Genomic DNA, 20,341 nt, shown 5'->3' with positions numbered 1-20,341 from the left:
ATTATTTTAGATGGAGCTCTGATTTTAATATTTTATATATCTTGTGATTTTTTATATTTTATTATTAATAGTGAGGATAGAGGAACTGGTAATTTAATTTTAGTCACTATTTTTTTTTCTTCTGTTTTGTATGAAATTTAATATAATTAGTGAATGATGAAGTACTTTTAGACCATCAATGGTGCAAGGTGCTAAATGTAGTAATGTACTCATAAACACGCTCAGTCAGCTGCCGCGTCAAATTTGCGTAAATGCACAAACAACACTCGTTTTTTTCTTCAATTATACAAACATCTTTGCCAATACTTACATATCCATGTCTTTAACATGCTTACAATTAATTTGAGTGCCCGGGTTTTTTTTTATATTTAATACATTTCTGTTATCGTTGCATTAAGTAAATTAACAAAATGTAAATAAATATAATTAAAAAATACATTTAAATAATTAGAACTAAAAACTAAACTAGGTGTGATAAAATATGAAGTTGTATGATTGTATTTATAGCGGTTTAAAAAATATTATTATCAATTTATCATTAACATTATTTTACAATTAGCTTTTATTTGAAATTGACTTGTTAACTTTATTATCGTTGCATTAAATGGAAAAGAAAAAAAGGTATTAAATTTCTTTTGCAAAGTCCGTTCAAGAAAAAAAACAAAGAACATTTGAAAAGCTTTGTTTTGTTTATGCACCATGTGGCCACCTCCCACTATATTACATGCATCGCATGTTCAGAAGGTCGTTTCTTCACATGCCCATTTTCTCCAGTAGTCCAATGCTAACTTTTATGATGCTTTTGCCAAGTCACTTAAGTGCACTGCTAAATGCGGTGCATTGGAATTGGTCTTATAGCTTGTTTGATCTTTATCGGAACTTGCATGAAATTTCTAGTTTTGTTAATGATGATTTGCTTTCATCTCTTATACTTTTTATGTTGGTATCTTTTCTGTCAAACAGTCTTGTTTGAGCTGGTATTTAGTAAGTTATAAGTTTTCATTATTTGAACACTGTTGGAAGTACTCTTTCTATATATGATCATATTTATGCAATTTTGAGGAACTTAAATATTTGACCTGGCATACCAGGTTGAATGATGCACTTTATTCTTTTAACATCATTAACTTGCTATAATTGTACTGCTTTTCTTCATACTTGGTTTGCTTGTATGTTGCTTTATCGAGTTAAGTTCTTAATGTAGATTTTGTTGGGATTTAACGGTTTTGAAAAATCATCTTTTTTGTTATGTACTATATCTTTGCTCTTTGTGAAGTTATAGTTTTCTATATTTATGACAAACACTGTTTTAGTAACATGCCTGATACGCATGTACTTTATAGTTCTGTGTTTTTCTACCTAATGTTGAAATCTTCAACACTTAATCGATAATTGAACTTCTTAGTTAGCCAATTGACTGATAATTTGGCGCTTGTGAAAAGTGATGACTGGTTCTATATCCTCATTTTTTTTGCAATGCTAATTTGTTACCATCATTTTGATGAAGGTTTTGCGGTAGCTATCTATTTTCGTTGACAACTTGCAAGTTGGAGCTTGTGAAAAGTTAAAACCGTCTTTTATGTCCGAGCAGGGTATTCTCTACTTACGGTCTATCGGTTTATTGGGAGAGTATTGCCCTATATTCTTTCGGGAAGAAAACACTTTTCTTGTTGAAAACAGTTGGCTGCATGCATCAAACCCCATTACAGAATTTTCTGGTTGCAGCAGCTTGGTGCAACCTACATCCACTACAGCTGATCACTCCCGTTTTTTCTCTCAAATTCTGTGACCCAACTCCAGTTTTCCATTCATCTTGAGTGATAATATTATCTACCCGGACCAATCACAATGGCTTTGCAGAACATTGGTGCCAGCAACAGTGATGATGCCTTTTACAGGTATAAGATGCCAAAAATGATCACCAAAATCGAGGGGCGCGGAAATGGCATCAAAACGAATATAGTCAACATGGTTGATGTTGCCAAGGCTTTGGCTAGGCCAGCTTCTTACACTACTAAATACTTTGGGTGTGAGCTCGGAGCACAGTCAAAGTTTGATGAGAAAACCGGTGTATCACTTGTGAATGGTTCTCATGACACTGCAAAACTTGCTGGGATTCTCGAGAACTTTATCAAAAAGTATGTTCAGTGTTACGGTTGTGGGAATCCGGAAACTGAGATACTGATTACCAAGACTCAGATGGTTCAGTTAAAATGTGCTGCGTGTGGGTTTGTGTCTGATGTGGACATGAGAGACAAGCTGACATCATTTATTTTGAAGAATCCACCTGAGCAGAAGAAGAATTCTAAAGATACGAAGGCGATGAGGCGGGCCGAGAAGGAGAGGTTGAAGGAAGGTGAGATGGCTGATAAGGTGCAAAAGAAGCTCAGTCAGACAAAAGATGGGAAGAAGAGTAAAGATAAAATATCAACTAAAAAGAAAGGTAATGGTTCTGATGAGGATCACGTTTCGCCACCTGTAAGCCAGGCTGGTGACAAGGATAATGGTTCTGGTGAGGAAGATGATGATGATGATGTCCAGTGGCAGACTGACACGTCAGCAGCAGCTGCACAGAAACGTATTCAAGAACAGCTTAGCGCGGTAACGGCCGACATGGTGATGCTGTCTACAGAAGAGCCTGAGAAGAAGGTTGTGAAGAAGAAAAGTCTGGTGGATGGGGTTAAAGATAATCTGAATGCGGGTGTGGGTCCCAAGGAAATATTGACATCATTGACGGGATCGCCTCAGGAAAAAGCGAGTGCCCTTTTTGAGGGTTTATTGGATGGGGTGGAGAAGGGGTTTGCGAAGCACTTGGTTAAGAAGAAAAGCTACTTGGCTGCGGTTGTCGGTGATGAGGAGAATTCACAGATGCTTCTGTTACGTGCGGTTGAGGACTTTTGTGGAAAGTCAAACCCGAACGCGGTTAAGGAAGTGGCGCTTGTTTTGAAAGCATTGTATGATGTTGATATTATAGAAGAGGAGTATGTTGTGAAGTGGTATGAGGAGGGAACCAGTGGTGGGAATAAGAGTTCGCTCATTTGGAAGAACGCGAAGCCTTTTGTGGAATGGCTTCAGAGTGCCGAGTCTGAAAGCGAAGAAGAATAAGTGTGATGTTATAGTTATGGTTATATGGCATGGTGTCCTTGTTTTGTTTGCTACTGGCATGAGTTTGTTTTTCTCTCTGATGTTTGTGTGTAGAACCTCTTGGTATTTAATAAGTTGGTTTGGAACTCTACCAAAAAAGAACTACCAAAGTAGAATGAGCTAGAAATCCGAGCTTCTAAAGGATTCATTTTTTTTAAAGCTAGAGTTGACGGATTCATGCATGTTACTCAATTGATTATTCTTTCTATAAGGGTTAAAATCACTTATTTTGGCAACTTAGAGGGTGTTTGGGATTCCTTATTTTGCCTCCTTAACTTTTCATTAAGTTAATAAGTTATAAAGTGTAACTTATGGAATTTTTCATCTCACAATATAAACAATTCCAAACATCTTATTAGTTTTCAAAAAGTTTATAAATTATATGTTAGTAAAAATAACCAATCCCAAACACCCCTTAAACCCCAAAAATATGGTATAAAGTTGATTAATATGTTGATGCATTGTCTTAGGAATTCGTGTGAATACATTATCCAAATAACAAAACTAATTTTGTGATACTTAGGAAGCATGTTTGATAGGGGGTGTTTGCGTTAGTTTTTCAGTCTTTGTTTATTTGATTTTTGAAAAGCAAAAACACTTTTGAAAAGTTCATTTTGAAGCTCTTGGATGGGTTTTTATGAAACACCCTTTTGCTTTTCAAAAAATAAAATAAGCAAATTTAAAAGCTCACCCAAACACCCCGTTAGTATAGCAATCGTTCGTTTTTTACGTTAAAACTAATTAGGTTACCAAGCGCAAGTTAATATAATCTGTGTAGAAAAGGTATTGTAATTGCAAGAGCTAACCTAATAAATGCTCGTACGTAAACATATCTGCTCGTTTGTGTATGATCGTGGGTGTATGTGGATAATAGATGGACTCTAAAGAAATGTTTTGACATATATGGTACAGCGAGCTTGCGTATCCGCGCTATGTTGCGGGCTTTATTGCCTCCATGTTTGTTTGTATTTCTATGTATTTGTGTCATTTAGAAAAAAAGTTAATGAATGTAGGCTATGAAAAAGAAAATGAAGTTGTTAGAAGGACGTTTAAAGTATAAGGTGAAATTGCATGTTAAATGTTAAAGACGTATATCATCTAAAGTATAAGATGAAAATTGAAAAGTAAAATAAAATATAATACATGGATCACTAAAAAGTTGACAAGCAGACAAGTAGAAGAGGTTCGTTACTTAGCCGGTTGCTAAATGTTGCTAGAGCATCACCAATAGGTGATTTTTGGGTGTTTATAAGAATATCCGTAGTGGGCGACAATTAAGGGGCAATAAAGGCGATGATTCAAGGGGAACCCCCTACCCCTCCGGCGACAATAGGGGCGATGGGGGGGGGGGCGAGGAATATTTGTCCCGTTCAAAAGAATAATAATATTTTAATAATGTGACCGTTGAGCGGTCATAAATATTAAAAAAATTAAAAACTTAATATAAATACCAAACAAATTCAACCATTTTCACCATTTTATATACCAACTCAAATATAAATACCAAACCAACCTATTTTCACCAAGTTTTTTTTTTCAAAATAAATTCCCCGAACTCTTCCGACATTTATGATCAACTAATTGAGGATACGAAGAATATTGATCAGATTAACCAACAGTCGTTGGAGGAGGAGGAGGAAGAGGTCATGAGTGCAATGCGAACCGTCGCCAATAAGATAGCGTCTGGCTCTACTAGTTCTCCATCGCGCCGTAAGCGAACATATATCCTTCGAGATCGTCTGGATGCGAACGATCGTTTGATGAAGGACTACTTCAACGACAGACCTAGATTCAACGACATTATGTTTGAACGTCGATTTCGGTTGTCTAGACGTTTATTTTTGTGCATCGCGGGAGATTTGGAGCGGGAGTATACGTATTTTCAACAAAAATCCGACGCAAGAGAATATTTTGGATTCACCGCCATGCAAAAGTGTACAGCGCTATGCATCCTCGCATACGACAACACGACCGACATCAACGAAAAGTATTTATAGATGACTGAGAAAACAACGCGAGACTCGTTGGAAAATTTTTGCATCGGTAAAATTAAAATTGTTTAAACGTATTGTGTTTAATTGTTTATATTAATTTATTTTTTTAATAATTTATGTATATAGGTATAATACAATTATACGGTGGTCGTTATCTGAGGATTCCAACTTCAAATGACCTAACTCACATAGACGATGTACAAGAAAGCAAACATTCTTTTCACGACATGATCGGGAATATAGATTGCATGCATTGGGAGTGGGACAAATGTCCAACCGCATGGCGATGTCAATACACTCGTGGTGACCATGGAGTACCAACGGTTAGTTTTCAAGTTATTTGTTCACATGACCTTTTGATTTGGTTAGCCTTCTTCGGCTTCGTCGAGTCCGACAACGACATAAACGTTCTCAACGTGTCGCCATGCTAGAGTATTACATGAGCCGTAGCATACCGGTCTTACCGTTTTATGCCAACGGTACCTACTATCGTCACATATACTATATGGGAGATGAGATATATCCGAAGTCCTCGATTATCGTCAAAACGTTTCAAGACCCGATCAAAGAAAAAAGAGAATACTTTAAGAAGAAGCAAGAGTCTGTGCGAAAGGATGTCGAGAGGTGTTTCGGGGTTCTAAATAACCGTTGGCATTATGTAAAAAACCCATGTCGTGTATGGCTGATGGAAAAAATGAGCGATGCCATGTATACGTGTATCATATTGCATAATATGATTTTAGAAGACAAAGCAATATGCCAACACCATATACCAGGGAGCGTTCCAAAACAATTCCCTGAACAAACCGAAGAACAACGAACACAAAACATTCACGAGCTCACATCAACTGAAATACATAACCAACTTAAGGCAGATTTGGTTCAACATGTTTGGGATAATCGTCCCGTTGAAGTCGAAGACGAGAACGAGGACGAAGACGAGAACGAGGACGAAGACGAGGAGGAGGAGGACGAAGCCGAAGATGAAGATGACGAATAAATTAGTATTTTTATATGTATTTTTTTAATTTTAATTTTTGGTGTGATTTTTATTTTTATTTTAATTTAGTTTTCTTTTATTTAATTAATTTAATAAATTAATGGTTTTTATATTTGTTTAATTTAATTATAAAAAGAAAATAATTAAAAAGGTGACGTGGCAAAAGTTGAGTTGCAACACTATTACACATTTACACCCTCAAAAACAAAAACAAACCATTTGCTTCTTTACCCCGGTATTCTTCCGGTTTACCCGTTAGCACGAGTCAAGCTTCAAATACTTTCTTTCAAAATTTTTCGACGGCTTGAAAGTTAGCTACAAATTAAAATTATTTTTCACAATTAATATAATTTTTTTAATAAACACTAAATAAAGTTATATAAATACTTAATATTAAAGAACTTGCCGACGTCGGGATCCTCCGAAATGACGATCCAAGCTTTTGTGAGGGCTACTTCCTCATCCACCATCTGTTGCTTGTATGGATCACGCGGCACCATCTGCTCCCCCGTTGTTGTTTTTTTGTTTACGGGTCGTCTTTTGGCTTGAACCGGAGGCCCGTGTCGTTTGAGTCTGTGACACCATCACCGGCTTCGACTCAAGTTGGCTTGACCCGAACGCCGGCATGATGTTTTGGGGCCTGCGGAAGTTGGCATACATGTTTAAGTTCGGGTCGGGAAAAGGATACTGATAGCTTAGGTTCGGTTGGTTTCCGGTGCTCGGAAACATTGAATGTTTACGCTCGGTTGGTGTGGTTGGTTTTGCGAACCATGGTATTGACCGAAAGGAAGGAATGGTTGGTTCAGGTTGTTTCTAGGATCCATTTTTTATGTTTTTTTTGAAGAAATTGGTGTATGATTTGTATGAAACAGAGAAGAAGTTGAAGGAGAAGAGATATATGATATATATATATATATTGTTTTTATTTACTTTTGTTTTTTCTAAGTTGGTGACCGCTACCAACGGTCACATTTAAATAATAATAAAAATAGGCGACGAAAACTCATTGCCCCCTCCCTTATCGAAGTATCTATTTTCATTTACTTGACTTTCGAATTAGGGTTGTGGATTTTAAGGATTTTCGCAATGGACATTGGTGAACTGGACGTTGGTGATGGAGATGCGATTAATTAATTTACTTTTTTATCTTTTATTTGTGTCCGACAGACGGCGAATAAGGGTGGGGCTTTGCTGTAGAAGAAGGGGCTGAATGTTGAGGGTTGGTTGTTGGAGGAGAGAAATTGGTTTATAATAAACAAAATTTTTGTTTTACCCTTCAACTTGGAAAAATTATATATTTTGCTCCAAAACTAACTAGGTTAGTTTCCGTTAAAAAAAGACTCGGTAAAGGCTAATAGAGTGAATGTTAGGACTAACTTAGTTTGGTTCAACTCGGTCATGGTTCAGTATGAAGTATTAAGACACTCTAAAACATATCCATAATCAATTTATCGGTTAATCACAAAGAGTTAACCACAACATGCTAAACCCCAAATTCAACACCAAAACACACATGCTTTTATTACTTCTAAACCAGGAGGTTCAAACATAAAAACAAACAAACAAGAACAAAAAAAAAACAGACATAATTAAAGTTTAAATAACCAGTAGGTTCAAACACACAAACATCAAAACAAAACAAAAGGACAGCACACCATAACCATAATCATACCCTTGCACCTACTCTTCTTCGCTTTCAGACTCCGCGCTCTGTAGCCAATCCACAAAAGGCTTCGCGTTCTTCCAAATTTGCGAACTCTTATTAACGCCACTGGTTCCCTCCTCGTACCACCTCACCACAAACTCCTCTTCTATAATATCAACGTCATACAATGCTTTCAAAACAAGGGCCACTTCCTTAACTGCATTCGGGTTTGACTTCCCACAAAAGTCCTCAACAGCACGTAACAGAAGCATCTGTGATTCCTCCTCACCATCCACAACCACCGCAGCCAAATAGCTTTTCTTCTTAACCAAGTGTTTTGCAAACCCCTTCTCCACTCCATCCAATAAACCCTCAAAAAGAGCACTCGCATTTTCCTGGCGCGATCCCGACAATGATGCCAGTATCTCCTTTGGCCCGACACCAGCCTTAAGATACTCTTTAACAACATCAACTAGACTCTTCTTCTTCACGCTGCCATTAGAGTTCTCCTCAGCAGCCTTCTTAACAACTTTCTTCTCGGGCTCTTCTGTAGTCAGCATCACCATGTCAGCCGTCACTGCGCTAAGCTGTTCCTGAATACGTTTCTGTGCAGCTGCTGCTGACGTGTCTGTCTGCCACTGGATGTCATCATCATCATCAGATCCATTATCCTTGTCGCCTGCCTGGCTTACAGTTGGCGAAATATGATCCTCATCCGAACCGTTACCTTTCTTTTTAGTTGACGTTTTATCCTTACTCTTCTTCACGTCTTTTGTCTGGCTCAGCTTCTTTAGCGCCTTATCAGCTGCCTCGCCTTCCTTTAACCTCTCCTTCTCAGCCCGCCTCAACGCCTTCTTATCTTTAGAATTCTTCTTTTGCTCGGGTGGATTCTTCAAAATAAATGATGTCAGCTTGTCTCTCATGTCCACGTCAGACACAAACCCACAGGCAGCACATTTTAATTGAACGCACTGAGTCTTGGTAATCAGTATCTCTGTTTCCGGGTTCCCACAGCCATAACACTGCACATACTTTTTGATAAAGTTCTCAAGAAGCCCAGCTAGTTTTGCAGTGTCGTGAGAACCGTTCACAAGTGACACCCCGGTTTTTTCATCAAACTTTGACTGTGCTCCAAGCTCACACCCGAAATATTTGGTAGTGTACGAAGCGGGTCGAGCCAAAGCTTTGGCAACATCAACCATGTTCACTATATTCGTTTTGATGCCATTTCCACGCCCCTCGATTTTAGTGATCATTTTTGGCATCTTATACCTGTAAAAGGCATCATCACTGTTGCTGGCACCAATGTTCTGCAAAGCCATTGTGATTGGTCCAAGTAGATAACAATATCTCTCAAGATAACCAAAAAGTTGGCGTTGAATCAGAGAATTTGGGTGCAAAAACGGGAATGATCAGTTGTGGTGGATGAAGGTTGCGCCAAGCTATTGCAACCAGAAAATTTTGTAGTGGGGTTAGGTGCATACAGCCAACCGTTTTCAACAAGAAAAGATTTTCTTTCTTGAAAGAATATAGGACAATACTCTCCCAACAACCCAATAGACCCTAAGTAGATAATAGCCTGCTCGGACATAAAAAACACTTCTAACGTTTCACAAACTCCAACTTGCGATTCACCCCCAAAAACAGATAGCCACCACACAAGTCACAACCTTCATCAAGATAACGGTAACAAATTAGTATACGTATTAGATATTATTATAAGAGTGACAAATAAAAACACCACAATGAGCTTTAACTCTTATATCACTTAAAACATAAACAACCACGAAATTGTACACACGTTCAACAATATATGCAGTAAATGCACATATGAACAACCGTACAACATAATGTTAATTCAAAGAATATCCAGATAAACAGTTTTTACTTTTTACTCCGCAAAACAACTAAGTTACTCAAAACTGTATGCAAACGATCATAAATAGCAGTAAATTTAACAATAATCAATCAACGCAACCTTATAAATGAGCCAGTAAATTCCAGCCAACCATCTATCGATAATAGTGCATACTTTCAAATACATGACTGCTATATATAGAAAAACAATAAACTACATGAATACAAAAATTATAACAGTTATATCCAAAACATGAAATTTCAAACAAGTGCCAATGCAAAAAAACTATATAAAACAACTTCATCAATCATCAAATAAAATTATTAAAGTAATATCCATCCTCCAACAAACATATTATTCAGTACTATAGTAACATCAGTAATTCACCAAATATCATAAATAAAACGTTCACCAGATTATCAAACAATCTATAACAGTCAAACTGATAAACAGATGAGCAACAAAACACAGCACCTTCAATCATCAATCAATCTAGATTCAACAAATAACACAAATCAGATCTAAATACGACTAACGTAACGCAACACAGAACCGTAAATCCAAAACCTAATATACTTCGGATCAAAGCATCGGTTTACTAATAAATCTAACAAAATCGATTATCAATTATTGAAAGGGCATAACAAATTCATCGATTTTATCAGCAAACAAGAGGATAATCATAACAAAACAAATCGATTAACGAAACGAATGATAATATTTAGGAATTGATATGAATATGAAAGTTGGAAGAGGTTACTTACAGATCGATAGAGTCTAGGGTTTTGAGTTGAGGCAGGTAGATAGATGAGCGATTGAGATTGAGAGAGAGGCGGCCTATCATATGGATATTTATATATGTATGGTATATATATGACTGTATGGCATGGGCTCTAATGTAAATTTTATTATTATTTTTTAGACAATACATAAAGTTTATAATTTTAAGTTATAAAACATTTTATGATTAGATCATCCGTAGTCCCCTTCATTGTTGCGGCGTTTTGGCTCCAAAACGCCGGGGACAACCCCCCCCCCCCACCCACCTCCCCGCATTTTGGATGCGGCGTTTTCTACAAAACATTTAATATGACACACACTATCAAACATTTGACCGTTTTAACGGTCATATTACCGTTTAAAAAAAAAAGCCAAAAATAATTTTTTTTATATAATCATCTTCATCCTTTATCAAAACTCACCAAATTTATAAATCTTTCTTTCTTAAACTCTATATTTTCTCACACCAAATTGCCTATAAAACCTAATCTATGGATTCTCCCACTTCTATATATAACCAATTTTTCGGCCCGACCAGCAAGCCGAAGATGACGCGGAGAAGAGGCGGTTACAAGTGCGATTGTGCTCGCGAAAACTTATATAAATTCTATTAACTCTCCTTCACCCCCGGTTTCAAAAAGAACATATATCGAACGAGACCGTATTTGCGCCAACGATCGATTGATGGCGGATTACTTCAACAACTCGCTGAGATACAAGAACAAGAAGACTTTTAGGCGTCGCTTTTGGATGTCTAAAAATTTATTCATGCGCATCATCAAATATTTGGAGCGCTTGATTACTTTGAGCAAAAACAGGACGGTCGAGGGACGCTAGGATTCACAGCTATTCAGAATGTTATGTCAGCAATACGCGTGCTCGCCTACGGAAACGTGCCTGACATCAACGACGAGTATTTAAAGATAGTTGATAAACAACTCGGGACACCTTAGAGAATTTTTGTTACGCTACATTTCATTTTTTTAAATAAATTATATCGCTTGTTTACTTTAATTAACTATTTTATAAATTGTATAAAATATAGTAATATTAAAACTATATGGACCACATTATCTAAGAGAGCCCAACTTGAACAATATACAATGTCTTTACGAGGCACATGTAAGGGTGCATGGTTTACCCGGCATAATCGGGAGTGTAGATTGTATGCATTGGGAATGGGCTAAGTGTCCAACTACATGGCGAGATCAATACACACGAGTTGACCAAAAGGGACCAACATTTAGCCTTCAAGCTATTGCTTCATACGACCTTTGGATTTGGTCGGCATTCTTTGGTGTTCTCGGTTCTAACAATGACATAACCGTCTTAGAACAGTCGCCTGTGTTGGAGAGTTATATCTCTGGGACCGTTCCCGTCACTTCGTTTTGGACTAATGATAACTTCTACGATCACGGGTACTATCTGGGCGATAAAAATATATCCAAAGTATCTGATTATCGTGAAAACATTTAGAGACCCGTTAGATGAAAAAATACAGTATTTTAAGAAAGTACAAGAGTCTGCGAGAAAGGATATCGAGAGGTGTTTTGAGGTTCTTCAACAATGTTGGCATTTTGTTAAAAATCATTCTCGTCTATGATCGTTAGAACGAATGAAAGTGCTATGTATGCGTGTATCATAATGCATAACATGATCATCGAAGACGAGGGAAGAACAATATGTCCAACTTTCATACCGGACTCGGATCCACCACGAACTCCAGCAAGTATGGAGCAAAGACTTGAAAACGTGTATTTCGTGCGGTCAAGAGAAATACATAACACACTTAATGGGGATTTGTTCCAACATCTTTGGATGAATCGGCGTTTGTCAGGTGAAAATGAAAACCAAAACGAAGGCAACAATGAATACAAAGACGAGATCGATGATGAAGACGGCGACGACGACGAGACGAGGGTGACAATGGAGACGAGTAGTTTTTGTTTTTATTTTAATGTAATATTTATTTAATAAAATATTTGTTTACTTTTAATAAAAAAAAACAAAAAGTGTAAAAGTGACTGGGCGCCACGTGACGCAAAATGCCAAAGGTGGAGAATTATTACTACACCCTCTTTTTGCAAAAATTGGAGAAGCTGATTGGGTGCCACATGTGGGGCATTTTGACTGCACATGGTCTTAGTTATAATAGGTTGGATAGGAGGTAAATATATGGGAGGTCTCAAGTTTGAATTTAATCTCAACCGGGTTTTACTATGGTGGGCTTTCGGGCGGCAGGTTTAGGGTTGTTCACGAGCCGAGCAAAGGCTTGCTCGTTGCTTGGCCCGTTTACAACCGAACCGAACGGCTAAAATTCGAACCGAGTGCAAATTGAAACGAGCCAAAATCAAATCGAACATCGAACGATTTTTTAGCATTATTTATTTCTTTTTCACTTTAAAATTTTTAATTAGAAACAAGTTTGTAGTAATATAATTTGTAAACAAATTAGTATATTTCAAACAAACATGTAATAGGTTGTAATATTTTATGAGAAATAAATTTTAGCTGAGATATAATAAACATGTAAACAAACTTCGGTATTCTGAAAACTTGAAATGAATCAATTAAACTATAAAATTGACGGAATTAGGAAACTTTCAAAGAGTTTAAAGAACTCTATACTTACATTTATGTGTGTTGTCTATATATTTATATATTTGTTTATATATAATTATATATAAAATAAAATAAAAATATTCGAGCCGAACGGAACTAAGCAGACCTTTGCTTGTTGCTTGGCTCATTTACAAACCGAACCGAGCGGAGCGGCTTGTTTACAATCGAGCGAAAAAACGAGTGAGCATTTTCCGAGCCCGGGCAATTTTTGAGCGAGTTCGAGCGGTGGGCGGTTTGGACGGCCCTAGGCAGGTTTTCCCCGAAACATGAGATGGTGGGTTTGGGCTACCAACGTTGTCTGCAATAAAGAGCGTATGAAGTTGTCATTTGCCATTGGGTTACCCTAAATATCCGGACTTTATTCATTGCCCGTTCAACAAAAAAAAACTTGACAATTTAAAATTAAAAGAAACTAGGTAGCACCCACCGCTTTGCGGTGGTGGGCACGAATACGATTGGTATCGGTTAGGTTCGTACCGCTACAGACATAAAACCCAAAACGCAAATTAGTATACACTCAAAACACTCGTATAGCATATGAACGAAAAAGTTAAAACATTTAAAACAAACTTTATTCGGTCGGTAAACACAATTGTAGCGGCGGGTCTACATGAATTTTGTCAGTATCGGCTATGTTTGTTACGGTTCAGAACTAAACCTAAATAATAGTTCCGTCAAGTTAACATGGTATCGGTTAAGTACGTACCGCTATAGACATTAAACCCAAAACACAAATTAGTAAACACTCAAAACACTCGTATAGCATATGAACGAAAAAAGTTAACACATTTTAAACAAACTTTATTCGGTCGGTAAAAACAATTGTAGCGGCGGGTCTACATGAATTTTGTCAGTATCGGCTATGTTTGTTACGGTTCAGAACTAAACCTAAATAATAGTTCCGTCAAGTTAACATGGTATCGGTTAGGTTCGTACCGCTATAGACATTAAACCCAAATCACAAATTAGTAAACACTCAAAATACTCGTATAGCATATGAACGAAAAAAAGTTAACACATTTAAAACAAACTTTATTCGGTCGGTAAACTCAGTTGTAGCAACGGGTCTACATGAATTTTGTCAGTATCGGTTATGTTTGTTACGGTTCAGAACTAAACCTAAATAATAGTTCCGTCAAGTTAACATATTAAAAACAAAAACACGTGAGTTAAGGTGGCGAGTCGACGCGAATTCGGCCAATATCAGTTAAGTTAATTCCGGATACAAGAACCAAACCTAAAAAGTAATTTCATCATATTTTCATATTTAAAAACAAAAAATATATAAACCATATACTTCAAATTTCAAAACAAAACTAATAAAAGACACTAATATAACTATACAACAAACATTGTTTCCTCTCACAAAAAAATTTCAAAACAAAACTAATAAAAGACACTAATATAACTATACAACAAACATTGTTTCCTCTCACAAAAAAGAAAGAAGTTGTTGCCTATCAAGAGGATCGAACTCCAACTGAACAAATTACAAGTAGTTTGAAAGGGTAGGTACATCCATTGGACTAAGTAAGCAGATGATTTAAATTTTGAAATTAATTATATAAAAGGTTAAAACAAAAGGCTTTTGTGGCACCAACAATTGCTTTTTATTTGTATATAGGTGGAGGTGATTAGGCATAATGACAGGATTATGGTGTTGAGATTAGTGCTAGGAGAGGAAGTAGTGGCAGTAGTCTGCGCCTACGCGCCTCATGTAGGCTTAGGGGATCAGGAAAAGAGAGAATTTTAGGATTGCCTAGACGCGGTGGTGGGGGGCATACCTAGGGGTGAAAGGATTTGTATAGGAGGTGATTTTAATGGACACATTGGTAAGGCTAATGATGGTTTTCAAGCCGTACATGGGGGTTTCGGTTTTGGTGATAGCAAGCCGCATATAATAGTTTTATGTATGTGATTTTTTTCTCTCCGTACATCTAACCGTTCAACCCTTCCGTACATACGACCGTTCAACCCTCTACTCCGGCCCTCTACTCCGGCCATCTTCTCCGGCAGAAGGTTTATTCTACAGCCAGATATTGCGTCGGGTAGAGCTTGCTAAGAGTCTCTACTACGGCTAGAGCTTGTTACTGTCATCTTCTCCGGCTGGACCTTGCTTCGGCCAGAAGCTTCACAGGGCAAAAGGTAGGTGGGGTCTTGTTTGTGCAGGTCTCTAAGCTCAGGTGATCTTTGGACCATCACCAGACCAGAAAGATAGTTCCGGCGAAGCATCGCGGTCGTACGAACAAGCTAGATCCAGACGACCAAGTTTTCAAACGACTTTTCAACCTGCAGGAAGCAACTGTTGCTCTAAAAGGAGAACCTTGCGGTTGTTTTTTGTCACCGTTCGAGGGTTTTTTTGGTGATCCGGCCTTTTCCTCCACCGGCTCTCCTTTTCCGGCAAACGAAACCCAACAGATCTGCCGTTCCATCAAGTTTTCGTCACTGTGCTCATTATTATTATTATATTTAATATTATTATTATTATAACTACCCATTATTATTATTATTACCCATTATTATTATTATTATTATTATTTATAATTACTACCCATTATTATTATTATTATTATTATTATTATTATTATTATTACTATTACTATTATCAGTTTGATTGGGTGTTCTATAGCTTGCGTTTGTGCGAGTAGATGCAATCATAGAGCGTAGGAACCATGACTATTACTTGAGACCATGTCCTGAAATGAGGGGTGTAGGAAAGGGTAAAGATAGGGAGTATATTTTGCGTTTGGCTTCTTGGAATTTAGGAACTCTAAATAGTAAATTGCTAGAATTGGTAGATGTGCTCAAAAGACGCAGGGTTCAGATAGCATGCCTCCAGGAGACTAAGTGGAAAGGGCATAGGGGGGCTGAGTGTAATGGGTATAAGTTGTGGTACTCGGGGTCTGATGGAGCTAGGAATGGAGTGGTCTTTCTAGTGGCTAAGAAACTACACACTAGTGTGGTGGAGGTGATTATGCATAATGACAGGAATATGGTGTTGAGATTAGTACTAGGAGAGGAAGTAGTGGCAGTAGTCTGCGCCTACGCGCCTCATGTAGGCTTAGGGGATCAGGAAAAGAGAGACTTTTGGGATTGCCTAGACGCGGTGGGGGGGGGCATACCTAGGGGTGAAAGGATTTGTATAGGAGGTGATTTTAATGGACACATTGGTAAGGCTAATGATGGTTTTCAAGCCGTACATGGGGGTTTCGGTTTTGGTGATAGGAATGAGACCGGAACAGATCTCCTAGAGTTCGCGGTGGCCCATGACCTAGGTATTATAAATTCTTATTTTAGAAAAATATATTCTCATTTGATCACTTTTAGCAGTGGCGGACGCGACACGCAAATTTACTACATTTTGATGAGGCAAGAAGACCGACGTTGGTGGAAGGACTGCAAAGTCATACCTGGGGAGACAGTTGTGGCTCAACATCGACTGCTGGTGACAGATATAGGCTTCAGAAATAAGCTGACTGTTCGAGAGAAGAAAGGTACACCAAGAATTCGATGGGGAAATTTGAAGGACGAAAATCTCTTACTGTTTAAGGATAAATTAATACCGCAGACGCGGGCTAGACTAAATGGGTACTCAACTCATATATGGGAATATATGGCGACAAAGATCATTCAAATAGCAAAGGAGACTCTCGGGGTCACAACAGGAAAGATAGGAGGGCATAAGGAGTCTTGGTGGTGGAATGAGGCCCTATAAGACAAGATAAGGGACAAACAAGGATGCTTTAGGGAGCTTATGAGGTGCACGGATGAGGAGGAGCGAGTGGAATTGAGGGAGATCTACAAAAAGGCCAAGAGAAAGGCAAATAAGGTAGTGGAGGAAGCAAAGAACGCAGCTTATAAACGGGTGTATGAACGTTTAGAAACAAAAGAGGGGGAACATGCTATGTTTAGGATTGCCAAAGCCAGGGAGCGTAGAAGGCAAGATCTAGGGCCTGTGAAGTTCCTAAAGGATACAGATGGGCATGTATTGGTCAAGGAGCAGGACATTAAGCTAAGATGGCAAAGCTACTTCCACAATCTTTTTATCAATGGGAGAGCTTACCAAGAAGAACATGACAACACAACCGTCCAACAACAACAACCGAATAACTGCTACTACCGATGGATCACACGAGAAGAGGTGCAGACGGCACTTAGGAGGATGGGAAGGGCTAAGACGGTTGGCCCAGAAAACATACCCATCGAGGTGTGGAAGTGTCTGGGGGAGGAAGGAGTCATATAGTTAACTACTCTATTTAACATTATCCTCAAATCTGGTAAGATGCCAGACCAGTGGCCCGTAGTTCCTATTTATAAGAACAAAGGAGACGCCCAATGCTGCGGTAACTACCGAGGAATCAAACTTTTAAGCCATACTATGAAGCTATGGGAAAGAGTGATTGAGGTTAGACTTAGACGAGAAACTCAGGTTACGGTGAACCAATTTGGCTTTATGCCGGGGCGTTCCACCACAGAGGCAATACACCTTTTAAGAAGATTGATGGAAAAGTATAGGGAGAAGAAGCGTGACCTGCATATGATGTTTATTGACCTAGAAAAGGCCTATGACAGTGTGCTATGACATGTGCTTTGGGAGTGCTTGGAGGGTAGAGGAGTACCAAGGAAATATATAGAGATAATTATGGATATGTATACCAGGAGAGCAACAAGTGTCCGTACGCCAGTGGGGGATACTGATTTCTTCCCAGTAGAGGTAGGTCTTCACCAGGGGTCAGCGCTGAGTTCGTTTCTTTTTGCAGTAGTCTTGGATGAGTTGTCAAAGTCAATCCAGGGGATAAATCCGTGGTGCATAATGTTCGCAGACGATATTGTGTTACTTGCTGAGAGAAAACAAGATCTAAACATGAGGCTTGAGGAGTGGCGAACAACCTTAGAGACAAAAGGTTTAAGGATTAGTCGCTCTAAGACGGAGTACCTCCACTGTGATTTTGGTGGGGGAAATGACAACGAGGATGTACAGATCTCCATTGAGGGGCAGGCGGTTCCGCAGGTAACGAAATTCAAGTACCTAGGATCTTTTGTTCAGAGTGATGGGGAATTAGACAGTGATGTGACCAATCGAGTTCAGGTAGGATGGTGTAGATGGAAAGCAGCCACATGTATATTGTGCGACAAGAGTTTCCCATCTAAACTAAAGGGAAAATTTTATAGGGTTGCGGTTAGACCTGCAATGCTATATGGAACGGATTGCGGGGCCATCAAGAAGGCACAAGTGCGGAAGATGGAGGTAGCAGAAATGAGAATGCTACGTTGGATGTGTGGGCACACAAGGTTAGACCGAATAAGAAACGTTGTGTTTCGGGAGAGATTAGGGGTGGCGAACATAGCAGACAAGATAAGAGAGTGGAGATTGAGATGGTTTGAACATGTGAAGAGAAGACAGACGACGAATCCTGTTAGATCCGTAGAAAACATTACTATAGAAGGGAGGAGGGGTAGAGAACGACCTAAATTGACGTGGGATGAGAGGATTAAACATGATTTGATAGACTTAAACCTTTCCGAGGACATGGTTGAAGATAGGAACTCTTGGAGAAGTAGAATTAAGGTTAAGGATTTTTAGGAAGAAAGGAATTCCTTAGGACTTCTATTTACCTTTTTTTGGCCACATATATAGTATTAGTATTATTATTATTAGTATCATTCTTCCCATATATATAATATTAGTATATTCTTTCCATATATATATATATATATATATATATATATATATATATATATTATTACTACTACTGTTGAACTTGGATTTCCTCTGTATTGTTTATATATATATATATATATATATATATATATATATATATATATGTATTTTAGAGCTGAGGGTCTCTTTGGAAGCCACATCTTTATCCATTTGGATAGAGGTACGATGTGCCTACATCCCACCCTCCCCAGACCCTACCTATAGCTTTGCTGTTGGTGGGACTTTACTGGGTATGATTGATTGATTGATTGATAATAAAGTTAGAAAAAAAGAAAAGAAAATGAAACGGGCGATCACGTTAGATGGACTTACATACTTGTGTTAGGGTATAGATTTGTGGCATCCTTTCATAAAGTATCGTTATTCATGCGTTCGTTTATGGTGTCCAGTCATATTACAATATTCACGGCCATTTTAAATGAGTCGGTGAGAACTTAACAATAACAAGTGTGTTTGCAGTAATGTTAAGCGATGTATGTTGTGCATATGTTTGATAACAATGTTTCTATTGATGTGTTGAATAACACACTTATATTTCCTTACAATTTTATAATGTTTTAATGATTTAATATCAAATTTATGTAAGTTTAGGGGGTTAAGTGCAAAGTGTTACAAAGTTGAAATGTTTTGTGTAGATTATGGAAAGATGTGGAAAAAAAGGCAAGAAAAAGAGAACTTGGAGGGTTTAAGTGTCAAAATTTCAAAGTTTAATCAAGGCCCGACCCAAGCCCACATCTTAGAGGCCTTGTATAATATTATTTGAAGTTAATTATCAAAGTTTCCAACCATTAATTATCCATTAGACCCGAAATCACAAAACCCTAACATCTACATCAGATTCAGATCGGAATCTGCAGCCGCAAGAAAGAAAAAGAAGAAAAAAAGGAAGAAAGGAGGCGGCTGTGGCTGTTGGCGGCTGGAAAAGGAAGAAGGAGGCTTGGGGCAGCAGCTAGGGGCTTCAAACAATCTTAAATCTCAGCCATAATACTTAGTAAAACATCCTTAAACTTTACTTTTTTGTTCAAGAACCCTAACTCTATTGATTTGGTCTTTTGATTTGAATTGTTTGATAGTTTGTCTTGTTATTGATTGAGTTTGGATCTTGAATGAGTTTTATAATGTTTATGATGATGTTTATGGTATTTTTCTTGAGTATGCATGGCTGTCCAAAATTAATATGTAGCTAAACTTGTTTGTTCTACCTAGGATAGATGATTGTTGAGTAGTTTTGACTTGTTTAATGGATTGTTAATGTTCAAGACTTAAGTTATTGATGTAAAGTTTAACTAAACCATGAATTAGATTGTGTGTGATGGCTGTGTTTTATTTGTTATTACTTATAATCCTCTTGCATTAGTTAATTGAATTGGTTTTGATTAATTGATTGCTTGTTAAACTCTTTACTTGGTATTTTGGGTTTATTTGCGGGAAGTACAACCGTAGGGATAAGTGGGTAATATAATCATCTAAAATCAGTTAAAATACACCTTCTTTGAGACCGAGAGGTGATAAGAAGTAATATTGTCTCGTTGCTTTTACTTGTTAGAATTAAGACCGCGCGAGAGCGGGTTTTTGT

At 37.8% G+C, this 20,341-nt stretch overlaps 2 protein-coding genes across 2 annotated transcripts; one reads left to right on the top strand and one right to left on the bottom strand.

Annotated features, from left to right (window-relative positions):
- Nucleotides 1-1,635: 1,635 nt before the first annotated feature.
- Nucleotides 1,636-3,134, top strand: LOC143538649 (eukaryotic translation initiation factor 5-like). The gene has a single exon (XM_077032162.1). It carries the CDS (start codon nucleotides 1,849-1,851, stop codon nucleotides 3,103-3,105), a length of 1,257 nt encoding a protein of 418 aa, XP_076888277.1. The 5' UTR covers nucleotides 1,636-1,848; the 3' UTR covers nucleotides 3,106-3,134.
- A 4,606-nt stretch (nucleotides 3,135-7,740) lies between these two features.
- On the bottom strand, nucleotides 7,741-9,471 carry LOC143538648 (eukaryotic translation initiation factor 5-like). Its single transcript, XM_077032161.1, has one exon. It carries the CDS (start codon nucleotides 9,103-9,105, stop codon nucleotides 7,819-7,821), a length of 1,287 nt encoding a protein of 428 aa, XP_076888276.1. The 5' UTR covers nucleotides 9,106-9,471; the 3' UTR covers nucleotides 7,741-7,818.
- Between the last annotated feature and the right edge of the window lie 10,870 nt (nucleotides 9,472-20,341).

This window comes from Bidens hawaiensis, unplaced genomic scaffold, assembly GCF_021521415.1.
Source record: "Bidens hawaiensis isolate Kalapana, Puna unplaced genomic scaffold, B.hawaiensis_p1.1 tig00011661_1, whole genome shotgun sequence".
Lineage (NCBI taxonomy): Eukaryota > Viridiplantae > Streptophyta > Magnoliopsida > Asterales > Asteraceae > Bidens > Bidens hawaiensis.
Note: the sequence above shows the minus strand (reverse complement) of the source record. Positions and strands in the feature narration are given on the sequence as shown.